At 43.4% G+C, this 16,194-nt stretch overlaps 1 protein-coding gene across 2 annotated transcripts in view; it reads right to left on the bottom strand.

The window, feature by feature from the left end:
* Window positions 1-7,643: 7,643 nt before the first annotated feature.
* The window catches only part of ecrg4b (ECRG4 augurin precursor b), a 31,444-nt gene continuing 22,893 nt past the window's right edge, over window positions 7,644-16,194 (bottom strand). Inside the window, exon 4 of one of the 2 annotated variants that reach the window (NM_001326575.1) lies at window positions 7,644-8,011. In NM_001326575.1, the coding sequence (NP_001313504.1) occupies window positions 7,862-8,011 (150 nt within the window). In that variant the 3' untranslated portion in view covers window positions 7,644-7,861. The remainder of the gene's footprint in view (window positions 8,012-16,194) is intronic. The other variant, XM_021476940.3, reaches the window with a different exon arrangement.

The raw sequence follows: 16,194 nt of genomic DNA, 5'->3' as shown, positions 1-16,194 counted from the left end.
TAGTTTCAATGGTTGTTATTTGGAAATAACATACCTTGGAATGTCTTGACTGACCAACTACAATCAAGTATTCCAGCTTTATGATAATGAACTTTATCATTAATGTTACGTCGGCTCTTTTTACTGAGTGAAAGGGAACCAGTAAACTTTATAAAACTCATCTGTTTATTCAGAGATTGACATTTTCGAATGCAGTAAAGCTTCAATATACAACTGTAAATACATTTCTGTATGTCCTGTTTGTTGAGTATAGCTATAGTTTAGCCTATTTTTCAAAAATAACCCACTGGATAACATCCAGCTATAATAAACCTCTTCATCACTTTAGCTGAAATGATTTAAAAAGGTATCTTGTTAAATGTATCTGATAAATGAAGTATGCTCATTTTGCTTGTTTATTTCTGAGTAAAGAGTCGAGTTTCATTCTAGGGTTAATTTTTTGTGTCATAAAAGAGCATGTAAACCCTTTCTGTAGACTTTTTGCAATTATGTGCCACATACCTTCTATGTACAGTAGATTAAATTTAACTCATTGAATCAGTTCACTCATATGACACCCTTACAAATTAGTCATGATGTTTTAAAGAAACTTTCTCTTCAGCTGAATTTGAAAGAGCAATATGCATTTTTTAAATTCATGTCATGTCTCTATTTATTAGTAGTCTATAGAGGACATTTGAAAGATGCAGCCATTCATTGTTCTGGCTACATAATGTGCGATCTCCAGAAATGTATATACAGTAGGGCTACGTTTTTAGAATGAGCCTATGTTGGAAGATGTAAACGTATCACTGAAAGTCAAGATGATTCTAGATATATGAATGAGCTTGTGTTAGTTTCAGTGGTTGTTATCTGGAAATAACATACCTTGGAATGTCTTGATAGACCAATTAGAATCAAGTATTCCAGACAGCCGTATAATAATGTACATTAATGTTAACGTAATGTCAGCACTTACTGTGATTTCTATTGAGTGTGAGGACACCAGTAAACTTTATAAAACTCATCAGTTTATTCAGAGATTGATTTTTTTATATGCAGTACAGCTTAAATATACAACTCTAAATACATTTCTGTCTATCCTGTTTGTCGAGTATAGCTATAATTTAGCCAATTTTTTAAAGATAACTCCCTGGAGCACTTCCAGCTACAATAAACCTCTCCACCACTTCAGTTGAAAAGATTTAACAAGGCATCTCCACAATTTGTTAAATGTTTTTGACAAGTGAATGATCATATTGCACGTGTATTTCTGAGTAAAGGTAGAGTTTCAATCCAGAGGAAATTTCAGGTGTTATAAAAGAGAAAATAAACCCATTCTGTAGACTTTGCAATTATATTTGCCACATGCCTACTATGTACAATAGATAACAGAGGACAATAAAACTCATTGAATCAATTCACTCTATGGCACCTTTATAAATATGAATCATGGTGTTTGAAAGAAACTTCCTCTGTAACTGAATTTGGGAGAGCAATATGTCTTTTCAAGTTAATGTCATGGCTGTTCATTGTCCTCTGTTCCTTAGTAGTCTTTATAGGACATTTTCACATTTCCAGCACACTGGCCTCAACCTCAAATGTCCTCCATATGAATAGAGTTATGAAATCATTACATCTGCTAATCTAGAGCGCCATTCATTTAGCAGTTAAATCACTCATGTTTATCTATATTCAGTTGATATCTTTTTGAGAATATCTGTATGTACTGGTTTTGGTGGTCTACAAGGACAGACATTTTATAATTGCATGGGTGTGTCCTGGGTGTACTCGATCACATAATGTTGAAATCTTTTCACGTTCATAATATACCACAGGTTGAGGGTTGCTTTTAGTGTTCAGGGCATATAATAAGCACTGTATAAAGTGCATTATGCCTATAGAGAGTCCTCATAAACTACAATACCATTATGTGTGTGCGGTTGCTTATGCAAACCTGGGTTTCTGTGAAAATGTGTTTGGAGACCAAATGTATTTTACAACAATTTTATTCACATTTCATTCAAAATGTTGCACTTCAAGCTATTATATATATATATATATATATATATATATATATATATATATATATATTAGGGGTGTAACGATACACCAAAGGCACGGTTCGGTTTGGTTCACGGTTTTGGAGCCACGGTTCGGTACGGTTCGGTTTCTGTTTGCTGTGGGGTTAGGGTTGATGTCATGTTAACAGCAATGCTAAGGGACAATTCACTTAATAACAAGAACATCTTAACTTTTTCTTTATTAACTTTGTCATCGCATTTTTAGTACAGTCAGGATACCCGAGTAAACAACTAGAATTAAATAAATACCTCCAATATAGACTAGTCAGAAAAAAAAATATTCTCTTTAGTGCAGCCATCTTAACTAAGAAAACTAAAATTAAATAAATAACTACAGTGTAGACTAGTGAAAGATCTTCTTCAAGAACAGCATAATATCCACATTCTCCGATGAGAGGCTTGATCTCTGTGCAGACACAGACGCTCATTTGTAATTATATGGTTTCATTTAGATAGATAGGTTTCCGTTTAAATTAATGAAAAATATACATATAATGTGTTTGTAAAGTGTTTTTTCATGACATATTCACCAGTAAAATACATTGCGGTTGTGTCTGAAAGTAATGTTAGGGTTGTAGTCGGCTGTATGTTTGCCTCCCGATCTCTCTCTCTTTCTCCCGCTCCCTCTATGCCGGTCATTTATGTACTGTAGGTCCGCCTTCACGAGAGCTGATGCCTGTCATTTCAGTAGGTCCGCCTTTTGACAGCTGATTGGTCAGGAGACCGATCTATCATCATTTGGCGACGCAGCGCGGGAATGTAAAAAGCATGGCAGGAAGAGCAGGAGAGAGAGCGCTTTTTCCTATGATCTCGTTTTTCGTGTATTTTTCTGACATGATTATGATTTTCGTTGTTTTTGCTTAACTTTCGTTTGGGTAAAATTATTTTGCATTACTTTTGCCAACTTTAAGTAATTTTGTGAGGTTTGTACATTTTATTTCAATTGATTTGTATATTATTTTTTAGCTCTGCTCCTTCCCGACAATATAGCTGCTTAATCTCCTCAAGTTCAGTCTTGGTGTAAGGTGGATAGGGAAAATGTCATACGATTTCCATTTTGCAAACACGTAGAAAATGTATTGTTGAAGACATCAGGTAAGAGGTGAAGGTCATCTTTGTTTATTTTATTCAGTATAGGGAAGAATGCGGCACTCGGTGCTGAAGACCTTTTTTTTCTTTTCATCAGTTTTAGCGAGATAAGGGGTTATTCATGAGTTAGAATTGTTTTATTATATTAATTTCTTTTGTTTGTCTTAACTATCACCCCCTTGCTCGAGTTTAACTAATTTTTGTTTGATACTTTTGTTTGAATTTGTTACTTTATTATATTATTTTTATTAGTGTAAATATTTCTATTTTTTTGTATATTTGGGCATTATTCTGGTTTTACTTTTGTACATTAAATCACTTTTGTTGGCAGTTCTGTTGCTTATACGCTCACATTGTGAAATTACCCCATTTTTTAAATGTTTTTCCTTACATGTAAGTTTCGTGAAACAGTTGAGACAGACAGGCGTGCGCTTTGTCTAGGACACGAATTCTATTCCTGTACTCAACTGGAAAACCAAAATGTTTCCACACAGATGACTTAATGATGTGTCTGGGGGATCTGCAATCTCAGTACTATGTGGAGCAGCCATCCTGCGTCCAGTAGTAACGAGTGTGATGCTTACTCAAGTCACATGACATAACATGCACTAAAATACTAACTTTAGAATATAATATTTAGAGCAAATTCTCATCATTACTAAAACAATTTAATCAAATATGATATTAAAGATGTGTTTAAATTGGTTCAATTAGTTAGAGACAAGTGACGTCAACCTCAACAATGGGCAGCAGGGGGCGTGAGAGTACCGCGGTACGCCACGAGAGTTTCGCGATACGTATCGTGGTTGGTGTATCGCGATATTTCGGTTCGGTTTTAATATCGTTACACCCCTAATATATATATATATATATATATATATATATATATATATATATATATATATATATATATATATATATACAATTCATATGTAGAACACCTGGAGGAAGCCCACACCAACACAGGGAGAACATGCAAACTGAAACACAGAAACGGCAATTGACCCAGCTGAGGCTCAAACCAGCGACCTTCTTGCTGTGAGACGAACATGCTACCCATTGCGCCGCCATGCAGCCCACACACAATATGTTCAAGGTCTGGCCAGAGTCTAAGGACAACGTTATTTTAAAGTCCAATAACCACGTCAAATAACGTTGATTTGGGTCAATTTTAGGTTGTGTTGGAAAGTGACCAAAATCCAACGCCTGATAGGTGTCATAGTGGTAACATCCACACAACGTCAAGGTGTAACAAGATTAGACGTTGATATTTGGTTGATTTTAGGTTGATTTTAGGTTGGACATTGGGTTCTGATGTCAACCTGATTTTCATTTTCAAACAAAATCCAATATACAAAGTCAATTTGACATCATGTTGGTGTCCTATGCCTGCAGGGTATTATCCATCATCTTGGATTTGTTTCTACTCAAGCGATTGTGTAATCCTACTCACTCAACACAAAAAAAAGATATCATACAGTTTTATGCAAAAGTTTAGCCACCCCTTAATAAATACAGATTTTGGTGTTTTTTATTGAAATTATGTTAACACAGTCCCTCTTGAAAATGGAAAAAAATGCTAAATATTTTCAGCAAACATTGATGAAGAGTTACCTCTTATCCCATAAATTGAACAAAAATAAAAACATTATTATGGCATGGTGCAAAAGTTTGGGCACTCAAAGAGTTCCAAGGTTTCAAACTTTAATCGACTTTTTAGAGCTGATGCATGGCAACAGTTGTCATTAGTACATGCCAATTTTAAAGCTTTACAAATACTTTGCCTCTTCAAACTTTGTGCACAAATTTGTAGACACTCACCATCCTTGAGTTTCTCTAAGCAGCTGTGAAAATCTCTAAGCAAGACTCTGAAAATGAAAGCTATTGATCCCCACAATGCCTGAGAAGTCTACAAGAAGAAAGCAATTGTCAACTTGCAGTTTCACTGTGGGAAAGCAATTAAGAGATGCCATTTCAGGGGAACTGTGGAGGTCAATATGAGATCTGAAGACAAAGAAAACTTGGAGATAAAAAATTCTAAATCCTCATTTAACTGTAAAAAAAAAACACCTGCAGGAAGATTTAGCAGACTCGGGAGTGGTGGTGCACCATTACACTATGTGAGCATTGACCTTCATGAAGACCTTCATGGCAGAGTCAGGAGAAAAAAAACTTGCATCCTCGTCAAAAAATCCAACGTCAGAACATCTACAGAAGCCTGATGCATTTTACAATCAAGTGCTGTGGACTGATGAAGTTAAAATAGAACTCTAACCACAATCAGCAATGACATGTTTGTAGAAACAAATAGAGCAGCATTTCATGAAAAGAACACCTAGCCAACTATTAAGCATGCGGATGGATATATCATGATTTAAGGTTCTGTTGCAGCCAAGGGCACGGAAAACATTGCACAGGTGCAGGGAAGAATAATTCCACTAAATATCATCAAATTCTGGAAGCAAACATCTCACCATCTGTATAAAAAAAAACTGATGCCGAAAAGAATATGGCTTTTAAAACAGGACAATGATCCTAAACATACCTCAAAACCCACTGTGAAATACCTCAAGAAATGCAAGCTGAAGATTCTGCAATAGCCATCACCATCACAGTGCCTTCATTTTAACATCGTTGAAAAAATGTGGATATCAAAATAGAGCTGTGCATGCAAGACGACCAAAGAACATTACAGAACTAGAACTTACAGAACTTGCCTTTTGCAAGATAAAAATGGGGGAAAATCTCAACTACAAGAATTGAAAGAATTTTAGCTGGCTACAAAAAGTGTTTGCAAACTTTGATATCTGCCAGAGGTGTTACGAAATTCTGATTATGTAGGGTGCCCAAACTTTTGCACAGTGCCATAATAATGTTTTTTTTTGTTTCATTCATAGTAGAGCTACACAATTATTCGAAAAAAGATTGCAATCTCGATTCGACCCCCTAGACGATCTTAATCCAGCATTTCTACGATTCTGCCAATCATATTTTCGAGTTCAGGAGAGAAGCAAAGACGGCTGCATGAGTCTTTTTATTGTTTCACATACATTGCTCAGCGACATTAGCCCCTTTCACACATACAGACCTTTCCGGAAAATTGCCGGCAATTTTCCGGAAAGCTTGTATGTGTGAACAGGTCCTTTTTGAAAATACCGGTAAATTCGTTCTGGCTATTTTCCGGAAAGAGAAGTTGTAACATTACCGGCAATTTGCCGGAATGCTGCGCTGTGTGAATGCAGAAGGAAGATTACCGTAATAAGCACGTGCACGTCTAGAACGTGCTGACGTGAGACGTCTGCTTTAGCCAATCACAACAGTCAGACGCATTTACGTCCGCGCGGTTTGTGAGAATAAAAGCCTTTGAATATTTTTCCAGACACATTTAGCTGCTAGAAGTTAGTCAGATCACGTTTATATGTTCTTCTTTATGCCAACTGTGTAAATAATCATCGATGAGATGCTTATGATAAGCTGTTGTTTGTTTACCTTTAAGCTTTGCGTGTGCCTTTGAAACAGCCTGTGAGCGCCTGCACACGCACATATTATGAACATCTCGACATGAGAAAGTGATCCTGCGAAAGTTGTTCACAATATTGATCATCCACAGAGTTTGTAATTTAGTCAAATGTTTACAAATACAAGCGCACCTGTTTAAAGCTCATTTGTGGTGAATGATGTCAGAATTTACCGGTATTTTGAAATGGATGTGTGAATGCTCTTTTCCGGAAAATTTCCGTAACATCCTCGCCTGTGTGAACAGCGCTTTTTTGAATATACCGGTAAAGTCGTTCCGAAAATTTTTCAGATATTTACTGGTATCACTGTGTGAAAGGGGCTATGGACACCTCTAAATGATGTTGAAAGAGTCACATACTGTATTTATAAGGTATAATTCACCTAAAAATGTAATTTTTGTCTTCATATAATGCTGTATTCACGGCCGGGAAATCGAACGTGACGTGAGCTGCTGACCATGACCTGTTACCACATAGAGGGTGGGCGCGCGTCCTACTTAATGATAGAAGCGCGCGCAACTACTTAAGTAAACATAACAGGTAATAAAGTTGTAAATAACATTCAGTATGTGGAACAGAGTAATAGTTGACTCTATAGTAGACGTGTGCGATAAGTATGATAGCAATGAAAATGAAACCGAAAGCGTGCACATCATTTAAATAATCATACAGTATTGCATTTTAGAGTAATGATTATGGCAAGCTTTTGATATGTTTTTTTCTTTCATAGCGAACACACAGTTGTGCATGAAAATAAAAGATTACAGTGTCAGTATAACAACTCGAGCCTATATAATGTTGATTTTACCTGTGAATAAACTGGTTTAATAATGTTGTCAATGACAGATTGCAAGCATAGGCATATATCTCAAACATAACTATTTAACTGAGTTATTTATAGAAAGTAGACCTATACATAATATTATTTTTGTTGTTTTACCTCATGTTTGAGAAAAAAACAACAATAATAATCGTATTATTACTCATATTCTCCTTTATTTTACATCTACAGAATCGTGAGAAAATCGTGATCTTTATTTCAAGCAAAAAATTGCAATTCTCATTTTAGCCAGAATCCTGCAGCTCTAATTTATAGCTTTATAGCTTAAATATGTTATTTATCAAGGGGTGGCTAAACCTTTGTATTAGACAGTATATGCAACATAGGTTGTGTTAGCTCAGCAAGGGTTTTTAATAGTAATCATAATTAACATTGGCTCCATGTCTGTTATATCTGGGGTCCTGTTGGCTCATCGGTGCATTCTCATCGTGATGATGCTGCCGGCCCTGGTCATTTGATCTAGCCTGGTCCATCCAATAAGAGAGGTCAGTCTCGAGTCTCTGGGAAAAATAATATGATGGAATGAGAACAGATATATTACATTATATTGGAAAGGATTTTGGTTACACTTGGGCTTTTTTTTCACAACAGAAATGGACAACAAACTAATGTGGAAAGAGGGGGAATGAAATAAATGCAGTCCAGACTCTACACACTGAAAATGTGTCAAAAATGTCATAGAAACACATGTACTGCACTTACTTACAATAAAACTACACCTGCGATTCTGATTTGAATATTTACAATGAAAAGACATTCTGCTAAATCCTTTTGAAGTATTAAGTATTTATAATGTTAAAGCGACAGTAACTCGAATTTCTAAAAACAGTTTTAATCTACGCAAGGGCTTTTTATGCGGCCCTGGCGCCATCTTGTGGATAGAAAACATCAACCATCTTGGGTCTACTACACTATGGCCAGCTAATGGCCGCTGACGTGCTATCTCTCAGAAATTGGAAATATTTTAAAATTAGCACTATTCTTACAAATAAACTGCATAGTTTCAATCTAAACAACTACATTCTTGACTAAAAAAGCCTCAAAAGTACATTTTGTTGTCTAACAACAGTAATATTTGTCAAACTGTAGCGTATCTCTGCTTGTTGCCGGCTGTATGTGGGCGGAGTAATACACAAAGGTGGGGGGTGAAGAGGCTTTTGTGTGATCTCACTAGCAAAATGTCGCACGGCTATCATCCAATCAGATTTAAGAACGTTCGAGGTTACTAAAGTAACCCTTCGTTCCCCGAGGAGGGGAACGGAAGCACTATAAGTGGATTTGATTGTAAAATCCACGCATTGGGAGGTTCGGTTCAGAAGCTACTCGTCTGAAAGAGTATTGAACGGGCCAATTAAGAATGAATTGGCAGCCCAAGCCTGCGCAGGTGAGCGGCATAAGCAATCAACTGAGTATATAAGCTCACCTGGCGCCAGCAGACGCTATCCTTTTTAAGCTGAAGAGACTTTCAACAGCTAAGGGACAGTTATTATGGCGACGGAGTATAGTGCTTCCGTTCCCCTCCTCGGGGAACGAAGGGTTACTTTAGTAACCTCGAACGTTCCCCTTCGGGGGGAACTTCAGCACTATAAGTGGATTTGATTGTAAAATCCACGCATTGGGAGCCCATTGAAAGCGCCATAATGACTGCACCTTACCAACACCCCCGATGAGGAGATAGTCAAGCAAGCGTGACGCACCCACATCATGGGGGGCGCGGTCCTCCAACGTGTCCCTGGCCCTAATTTATCCTACTTCAACAGAAGTTTTACGGATTTATATATATTTTTTGGGAAGTCGTGAGCATCTAGATAATTCTAGGAAAATACGACAGTACGTTGGGAAGCGTGCAATCCCGATAGGGAGGACGCTGCGGAGGCCATCCGTTACCCAAGGGGGGATAGATGGCAGAATTTACATATGGACTAGCCCTAAAAAGGGGGAGTACGCATAGCAAAGGAGTGGTTAGCGGGGAGGGAAGACACGGGTCCGCCCAGGGGGGGGACTTAACCGTGGCGGAATAAGCATATGGGATCGCCTAGTGGGGATCACGCATAGCAGGCACCTTTACCCAAAACGCGGGCTGACCAGCGGGCAGAGTCAGTGCTGGGGGCCACGGAGGAATCTGCAGGGCTCACCTGACGGGGAACTTTACTGACAGATAAAAAGGCGCACGTATCTCCGTGTTAGGGAAAATGGCGCAGCAAGCGTGTTTCAACACCCTACCGAATTGTTTCCTCAATCACCAAGGGTTACCTAATACCCTTGAGGAAACCGGCTCCACTCGCAGATTGTAAAACCTTGCAAATGTGTTGGGTGTCACCCAGCCCGCAGCTCTACAGATGTCTGTTAGAGGGGCGCCGCGTGCGCGCGCTCGAGAGGATGCGAAGCTCCGAGTGGATTGCGCACGCGCTCTCGGGGGACGCGGCTCATCTCGGCTCTGATAGTGAAAGAAAGGCATCCACAATCTAGTGGGAACTTATTTCGGTACGGCACTTCCCTGCTGCCGACCGCTATAACAGACGAAGAGCTGCTCAGATGATCTAAACTCTGAGTGCGGTCCGGATAATACGCAAAACGCGAACTGGACAATAAGAAGGGCTGGGTCTGCCTCCTCCGAGGGCAGCGCTTGCAGGCTCACTACCTCGTATTAAAACGGAGTGGTAGGAACCTTGGGCACATATCGCGGGCGGGGTCTCAGGACGTGAGAGAAGCCAGCCCAATTACAGGCACGAGTCACTGACCGAAAAATGCCTCCGGGTCCCCGACCCTCTAATCGATAGCAACGCGACCAGCAGAGCTGTCTTCAGGGACAGAAAGATACTGAGTCGAGGATCGAAGGGATCTGACGCGGCTTGTGTAGCGAGGGCGAGATCCTAAGAGGGCATGAGAGGGGGCGGGGTGGATTAATTCGCTTAACGCCCCTGAGGAACCGGATGATGAGGTTATGCGTTCCCACGGTGCTGCCAGCCACCGCGTTATGAGAGCGGAGATGGCAGCCACGTAACCTTGAGTGTGGAGGGCGACAGCCTGCTCTCCAACTTCTCTCGGCGTAAAGAAAGCACAACGCTGATCTGGCAAATTACGGGGGTCTTCTCAGCGAGAGACACACCATTCAGTGAATAGACTCCACGTCAGGGCATAGGCGCGCTCGGGGAGGGGGCTCTAGCCCGAGTGACGGTATTAGCCACCGCAATCGGAGGTTACCTAAGTCTTCCCCGCGTCTAAAAATCTCTTCAAAGATCGGCGAGGGTGCCAGGTGGTGCCCTGTCCCTGAGAGAGTAGGTGCTCTCTCGAAGGGACTGCCAGGGGAGGGCTATCGCGAGGGAGAGCTCTGACATCCAGGTCCGGTTGAGCCAGAGGGGCGCAACCAGCAACCTGTTCCTCGTCCTCCCTGACCTTGCACAGTAACTGCGCGAGCAGGCTCACTGGGGGAAACGCGTATTTGCGCGTGCCCCGAGGCCAGCTGTAAGCCAGTGCATCCGTGCCGAGAGCACTCGGTCAGGGAAAGAACAACTGGCAATGAGCGATCTCGGGGGAAGCAACAGATCGATCTGGGCTTCCCCGAATCGCGCCCATATCAGCTGAACAGACTCGGGGTGGAGTCTCCATTCTCCAGGACGCAAGGCTGCCGTGAGAGCGCATCGGCTGCACGGTTGAGCTTGCCTGAATATGAATGGCGTGCAGCGATTTCAGCCACGGATGACTCCAGAGGAGCAGACGGCGGGCGAGCTGAGACATGCGGCGAGAGCGCATACCCCCTATACGGCTGATATACGCCACCGCCGCCGTACTGTCCGTCCTGACCAGCACGTGTTGCCGCTCCAGCACCGGAAAAAAACGGTGGAGAGCGAGGAACACTGCCAACAGCTCCAGGCGATATGCCAATGCAACTGGGTACCTTTCCACAGGTCCGCATGCCCGCAACGCACAGCCCCCCAGCCCGTGTTGGAAGTGTCTGCTGAAATGACAACAAGACTGGACGCCTGTTCTAGAGACACCCAGGCCTGTAGGAACGAGGGGTCGCTCCAAGGGCTGAGGGCGCGGCGACACAGCGCAGTAACAGAGACTCGGTGTGCGCGCGCGTGCCATGCGCGTCTGGGGACTCGATCGTGAAGCCAGTGCTGAAGTGGTCTCATATAGAATAATCCGAGCGGCATGAAGCGGCTGCGGATGCCATATGCCCAAGGAGCCTCTGAAATAGTTTCAGTGGGACCACTATTTTACTGTCGAGCTCTCTCAGACAGTACAGCATCAGCTGAGCGCGCTCTCCGGAGAGGCGCGCTGCCATGGTGACCGAGTCCAGCTCCAGCCCGAGAGAAGAGATCCTCTGCACGGGGGCGAGTTTGCTCTTTTCTCGGTTGACCTGAAACCCCCACAGGTGGAAGTGCCAGAGCACTTTGTCTCTGTGCATAATCAACTGCTCCGAGAGAGGGCAAAAATCAGCCAGTCGTAAAGAAATTGAGTATGCAGATGCCCGCGAGCCGAAGGGGCGCTGAGGCACCCTCCGCGGGCTTGGTGAGGACCCGCGGAGACAGAGAGAGCCCGAAGGGGAGGGCTTTGTATTGCCAAGCTCGACCTTCAAACGCAAACCGCAGAAACTGTCGGTGGCGAGGAAGAGTGGAGACATGGAAATACGCGTCCATCAGGTCTAATGCTGCAGACCAACCCAGAGGACGAACGCACCGGAGGATGCGCTTCTGCGTGAGCATTCTGAACGGCAGCTTGTGCAGGCAGCGGTTCAAAACGCGCAGATCTAGGATTGGCCGTGACCCACCGCTCTTTTTGGGCACGATGAAGCGTGGGCTGTAAAACCCGCTCTCCATCTCGGCTGGAGGGAGCGGCTCGATTGCATCCTTCGCCAGGAGGACAGCAATCTCCTCTCGCAAGACAGGGGCGGACAGGGGGCTGACCCTGGTGAATACACACCCGTGACTTGGGGGGCCGTTTCGCGAACTGAATCGCATAGCCGAGTCTGATTGTGCGTATGAGCCACCGCGAAGAGCTGGCCCGCGCTAACCAGGTAGACAGAGCTCTCGCTAATGGACTCATCGCTACAATCGCTGACGTACCAGCAGTGGGGCAGCGCGGAGTGGGTGTGCTGATCCGGGAAGCTCGCGGGTCCCATGGAAAAGCTGGAGGTGAGATATTTGCTCTCACTCCAAACCCGAGCTCCGGAGGGGAGGCTCGAGGGGTGGGGGAAAGGAGACCGTCCTCCCAGCGCTCATGAGCCACTGGCGAAACGCACCGAATCTGCAAGCTAGAAAGCATAGCGTCCCAGACTGGCAGATTTCGGGCTGTCACATCTGGGGAAGTGAAAAGTGCCCTTTCATAATGTTTTCATGGCAGTAAAAAGTGCCGTTGGAAATGGGGCCCCGCCCTCCAGCGGGGAAAGAGCAAGTTCCCTCTTCTCCAGATGGCCTGTCCCAGGGGCGCTTCGCGGTCCGTTGCCGGACTTAGCGGCGTTCTGGGCAGGGGGGCTGCCTGCTTCCGAGGTGCCCGACGCGCTCGCTTCGCCGGAGGCGTGTGCGGGGGCGGAGCAGCTCTCGTAGGCGGGCGCCTTCGGCGAGGAGCAGGTATGAATGGCACGGCGGGCGGAGCGGGCTACGGACCGCCGATAAGACATCACCCACCAACTGCTCTCTCAACGCCTTGAATTCCTGGGTGAATTCACAGACAGTGTCGCCGAACCTGGCTGGGGATATGGGGAAGTCAAGAAAGCGGACTTTGTCGACTTTGCGCATATCAGCCAGGGGTGGCGCTCCTGGACCACTAATGTGGACATCGTCCTCCCCAACGCACACGCAGCGGACTCAGTAGTCCGAAGAGCTAAGTCGGCAGCGGTGCGAAGCTCGTAAGCCTGGGTTGGACCCACCCTCATGCTGCTCGGCCAGCACCTGCGCTTGGTAGCGCTGGTAGGTGGCTATCGCATGCAAGGCGGAAGCAGCCTGGCCCGCAGCTATGTAAGCTCTAGCTCCGAGGGAGGTAGATAACTTACAGGCTTTGGATGGGAGACGAGGCGGACCCCGCCAAGAAGAGGCGCCGCGCGGATTTACCGCCATCGCGCACTCAACCTGAGGAATCGCCACATACCCCCTGGCTGTTTCACCGTCAAGAGTGGTTAGGGTGGAGGAACACGCAGCACGAGCAGAAAAAAGTGCTTTACAAGACCGCGTGAGCCTACTGTGCACCTATGGGAAGAAGGGAACGCCCCTCTAGTCGGTCCGGCCGCGGAGCTGGGGGATAAACCATCTCCAACCCACGGCCGAAGCAGCCCGGGAAAGCACGGCTAACATGTCCGTTTCAGGATCCGTAGTGACAGCGCTCACCAGCCTGAAGGGGGCGAGCGGGTCTGGATCATCATCGGACAATGAAAGCCCACCCTCCGATGCCGCGGTGGACATCTGGTCTCCGGTGTCATCGGGCGTAAGGGCTACCATCTGTTAGACGGATCGCTTCCCCCGCCCGAAGCTTGGATAGAGCGCTTAGAGGAGCGGGAGGTCCGCGGGCCCGTGGGCGACGGATTATCTCTCGCTGAAACCCTCAGATCTGCCCGAGTGCCCGCTGCAGAGCAGGGGACAACTGGGGTGGTTCACCCTTTTGCAAAGGCTAACCGCGATCTTGCGCAACAGTCATGGCATCGCAATGACGACATGAACTGCCCGCGAGCAGCGCATTAACATGCTGGACCCCCAGACATGCAACGCAGTGCCCGCGCCCATCATCCGAGGACAGGAAACCACCGCATCCAGAAACGCACAGTCGGAGCGCCGTCCTGATAAGGACGTGCTGCACGACTGTGTTGCTCTTTCTGTGAAGTTTGCAACTTTATACGCACCGCTCTGGAGGACCGGACCCAAAGAACGCCAGGCAAGGGAGAAACCCAGCTCGACCGTCTGTCACTGCGTGTACACACTCTGGACCGGGAGAATGCTCTTGTTCGCTCAGAATCGCTGGTCACAGCAGGAGGAACCCTCATCGACTCGATCAGAAAGTCTCTGAAGCGAAAAGGATAGCGTCTGCTGGCGCCAGGTGAGCTTATATACTCAGTTGATTGCTTATGCCGCTCACCTGCGCAGGCTTGCGCTGCCAATTCATTCTTAATTGGCCCGTTCAATACTCTTTCAGACGAGTAGCTTCTGAACCGAACCTCCCAATGCGTGGATTTTACAATCAAATCCACTTATAGTGCTGAAGTTCCCCCCGAAGGGGAACCAGACAGAACTGTTGTGTGTGTGTGTGTGTGTGTGTGTGTGTGTGTGTGTGTGTGTATATATATATATATATATATATATATATATATTTAAATAAATAAATATATATATATATATATATATATATATATATATATATATATATATATATATATATATATATATATATATATATATATAATTTATATTTATTAATATTTAAAATAGAAAAAAAAATCTAAGGGGGCTAATAAGTCTGACTTCAACTGTATATATCAGTTCATTAGACATATTCTCCATGGTCTTCTTTAGAATGGACAAATTTTATCGAAGACATGATGTGAGTGTTTTTATGCTGCTTGTTTCAAGTATATTTAGTATAAATGACTGCACAAAAGAGAGGGACACTGAATTTAGCTGTCATTTCTCCATGAAGATATGCTCATGAAACATTGCCTTAAATGTATTGTAGCTAACTTAATATGTGGTTGCCCGTGAGTCATGGATGTCAGCAAGACATATTAACCATATTTGCCTTTGATCTTTAGGATAATTAGCTGCACATTTGAGCCACGGGTAGTGATTACCTACAGCACTTTGTCCGTGGCCTCATGCCTACGCATGATTTAAAGCAGTGGTGATTTTCAGCCATATTGCACTGATATTTCTGATATAGCAGTAGGTCAAAAGATTAAACAAAAAGACAATTTTTCATACCCTTTATTCATATTTAAGGGTACTCATATTAGTGTAGGGCACTGTATGTATTAAAAGCAAATATTTATACTTGTTTTAAGTCAAACTGTTAAATGACATTTCCACTTGAAAAAAATAGTTCCTAGCTATAAATGGCAAATCTCTATCACTATGCCTTTCATTTCTAGACTCTCTAAATTACTCTGTTTCTAGTCAAATGGATATATTATATATCAGGGATTAAGTATTTCTAGGAGGTTGTTACCACAGAAAAAAAAGACTGACATGCCACTCAGCAGCAATTATCCTGATGTACATTATTCAGCTATTACAGGGCTACTTTACACAAAATGTAAAAAATTAGACAAAAAACATTGTTCTCTAATAGGAAACCATCTGAGTGGAGTTTATGAGACATTCACTAACATGGGCATTATTCAGTCAGTTCCCATTGTTTTTATACTGTTCAAACTATATTTTTTACAGCCCTAATAAATGACATCAACAATGTTCTCATAATTCACCACTTTTTTATAATGATATATGTCACAAATACACACACACTTATCTTTAAGAGACATATTCCAGCAGTAATCACACTGCATTAAATAAAGAATTCTTTACTGAATTACTAGTGTGCGGAATGTTTCATCAATCAGATCATAATATGCTAATTTGTACAGTTTTCTGCATTACAATGAGCTGACACATCAGCCATTATGTGTTCTTATAATCGCAAACTGCACTCGACAATCTTTGTGAATACAGAGGAAATTGACTAATGATAATAAAGGTCT

Source organism: Danio rerio, chromosome 6, assembly GCF_049306965.1.
Source record: "Danio rerio strain Tuebingen ecotype United States chromosome 6, GRCz12tu, whole genome shotgun sequence".
Lineage (NCBI taxonomy): Eukaryota > Metazoa > Chordata > Actinopteri > Cypriniformes > Danionidae > Danio > Danio rerio.
Note: the sequence above shows the minus strand (reverse complement) of the source record. Positions and strands in the feature narration are given on the sequence as shown.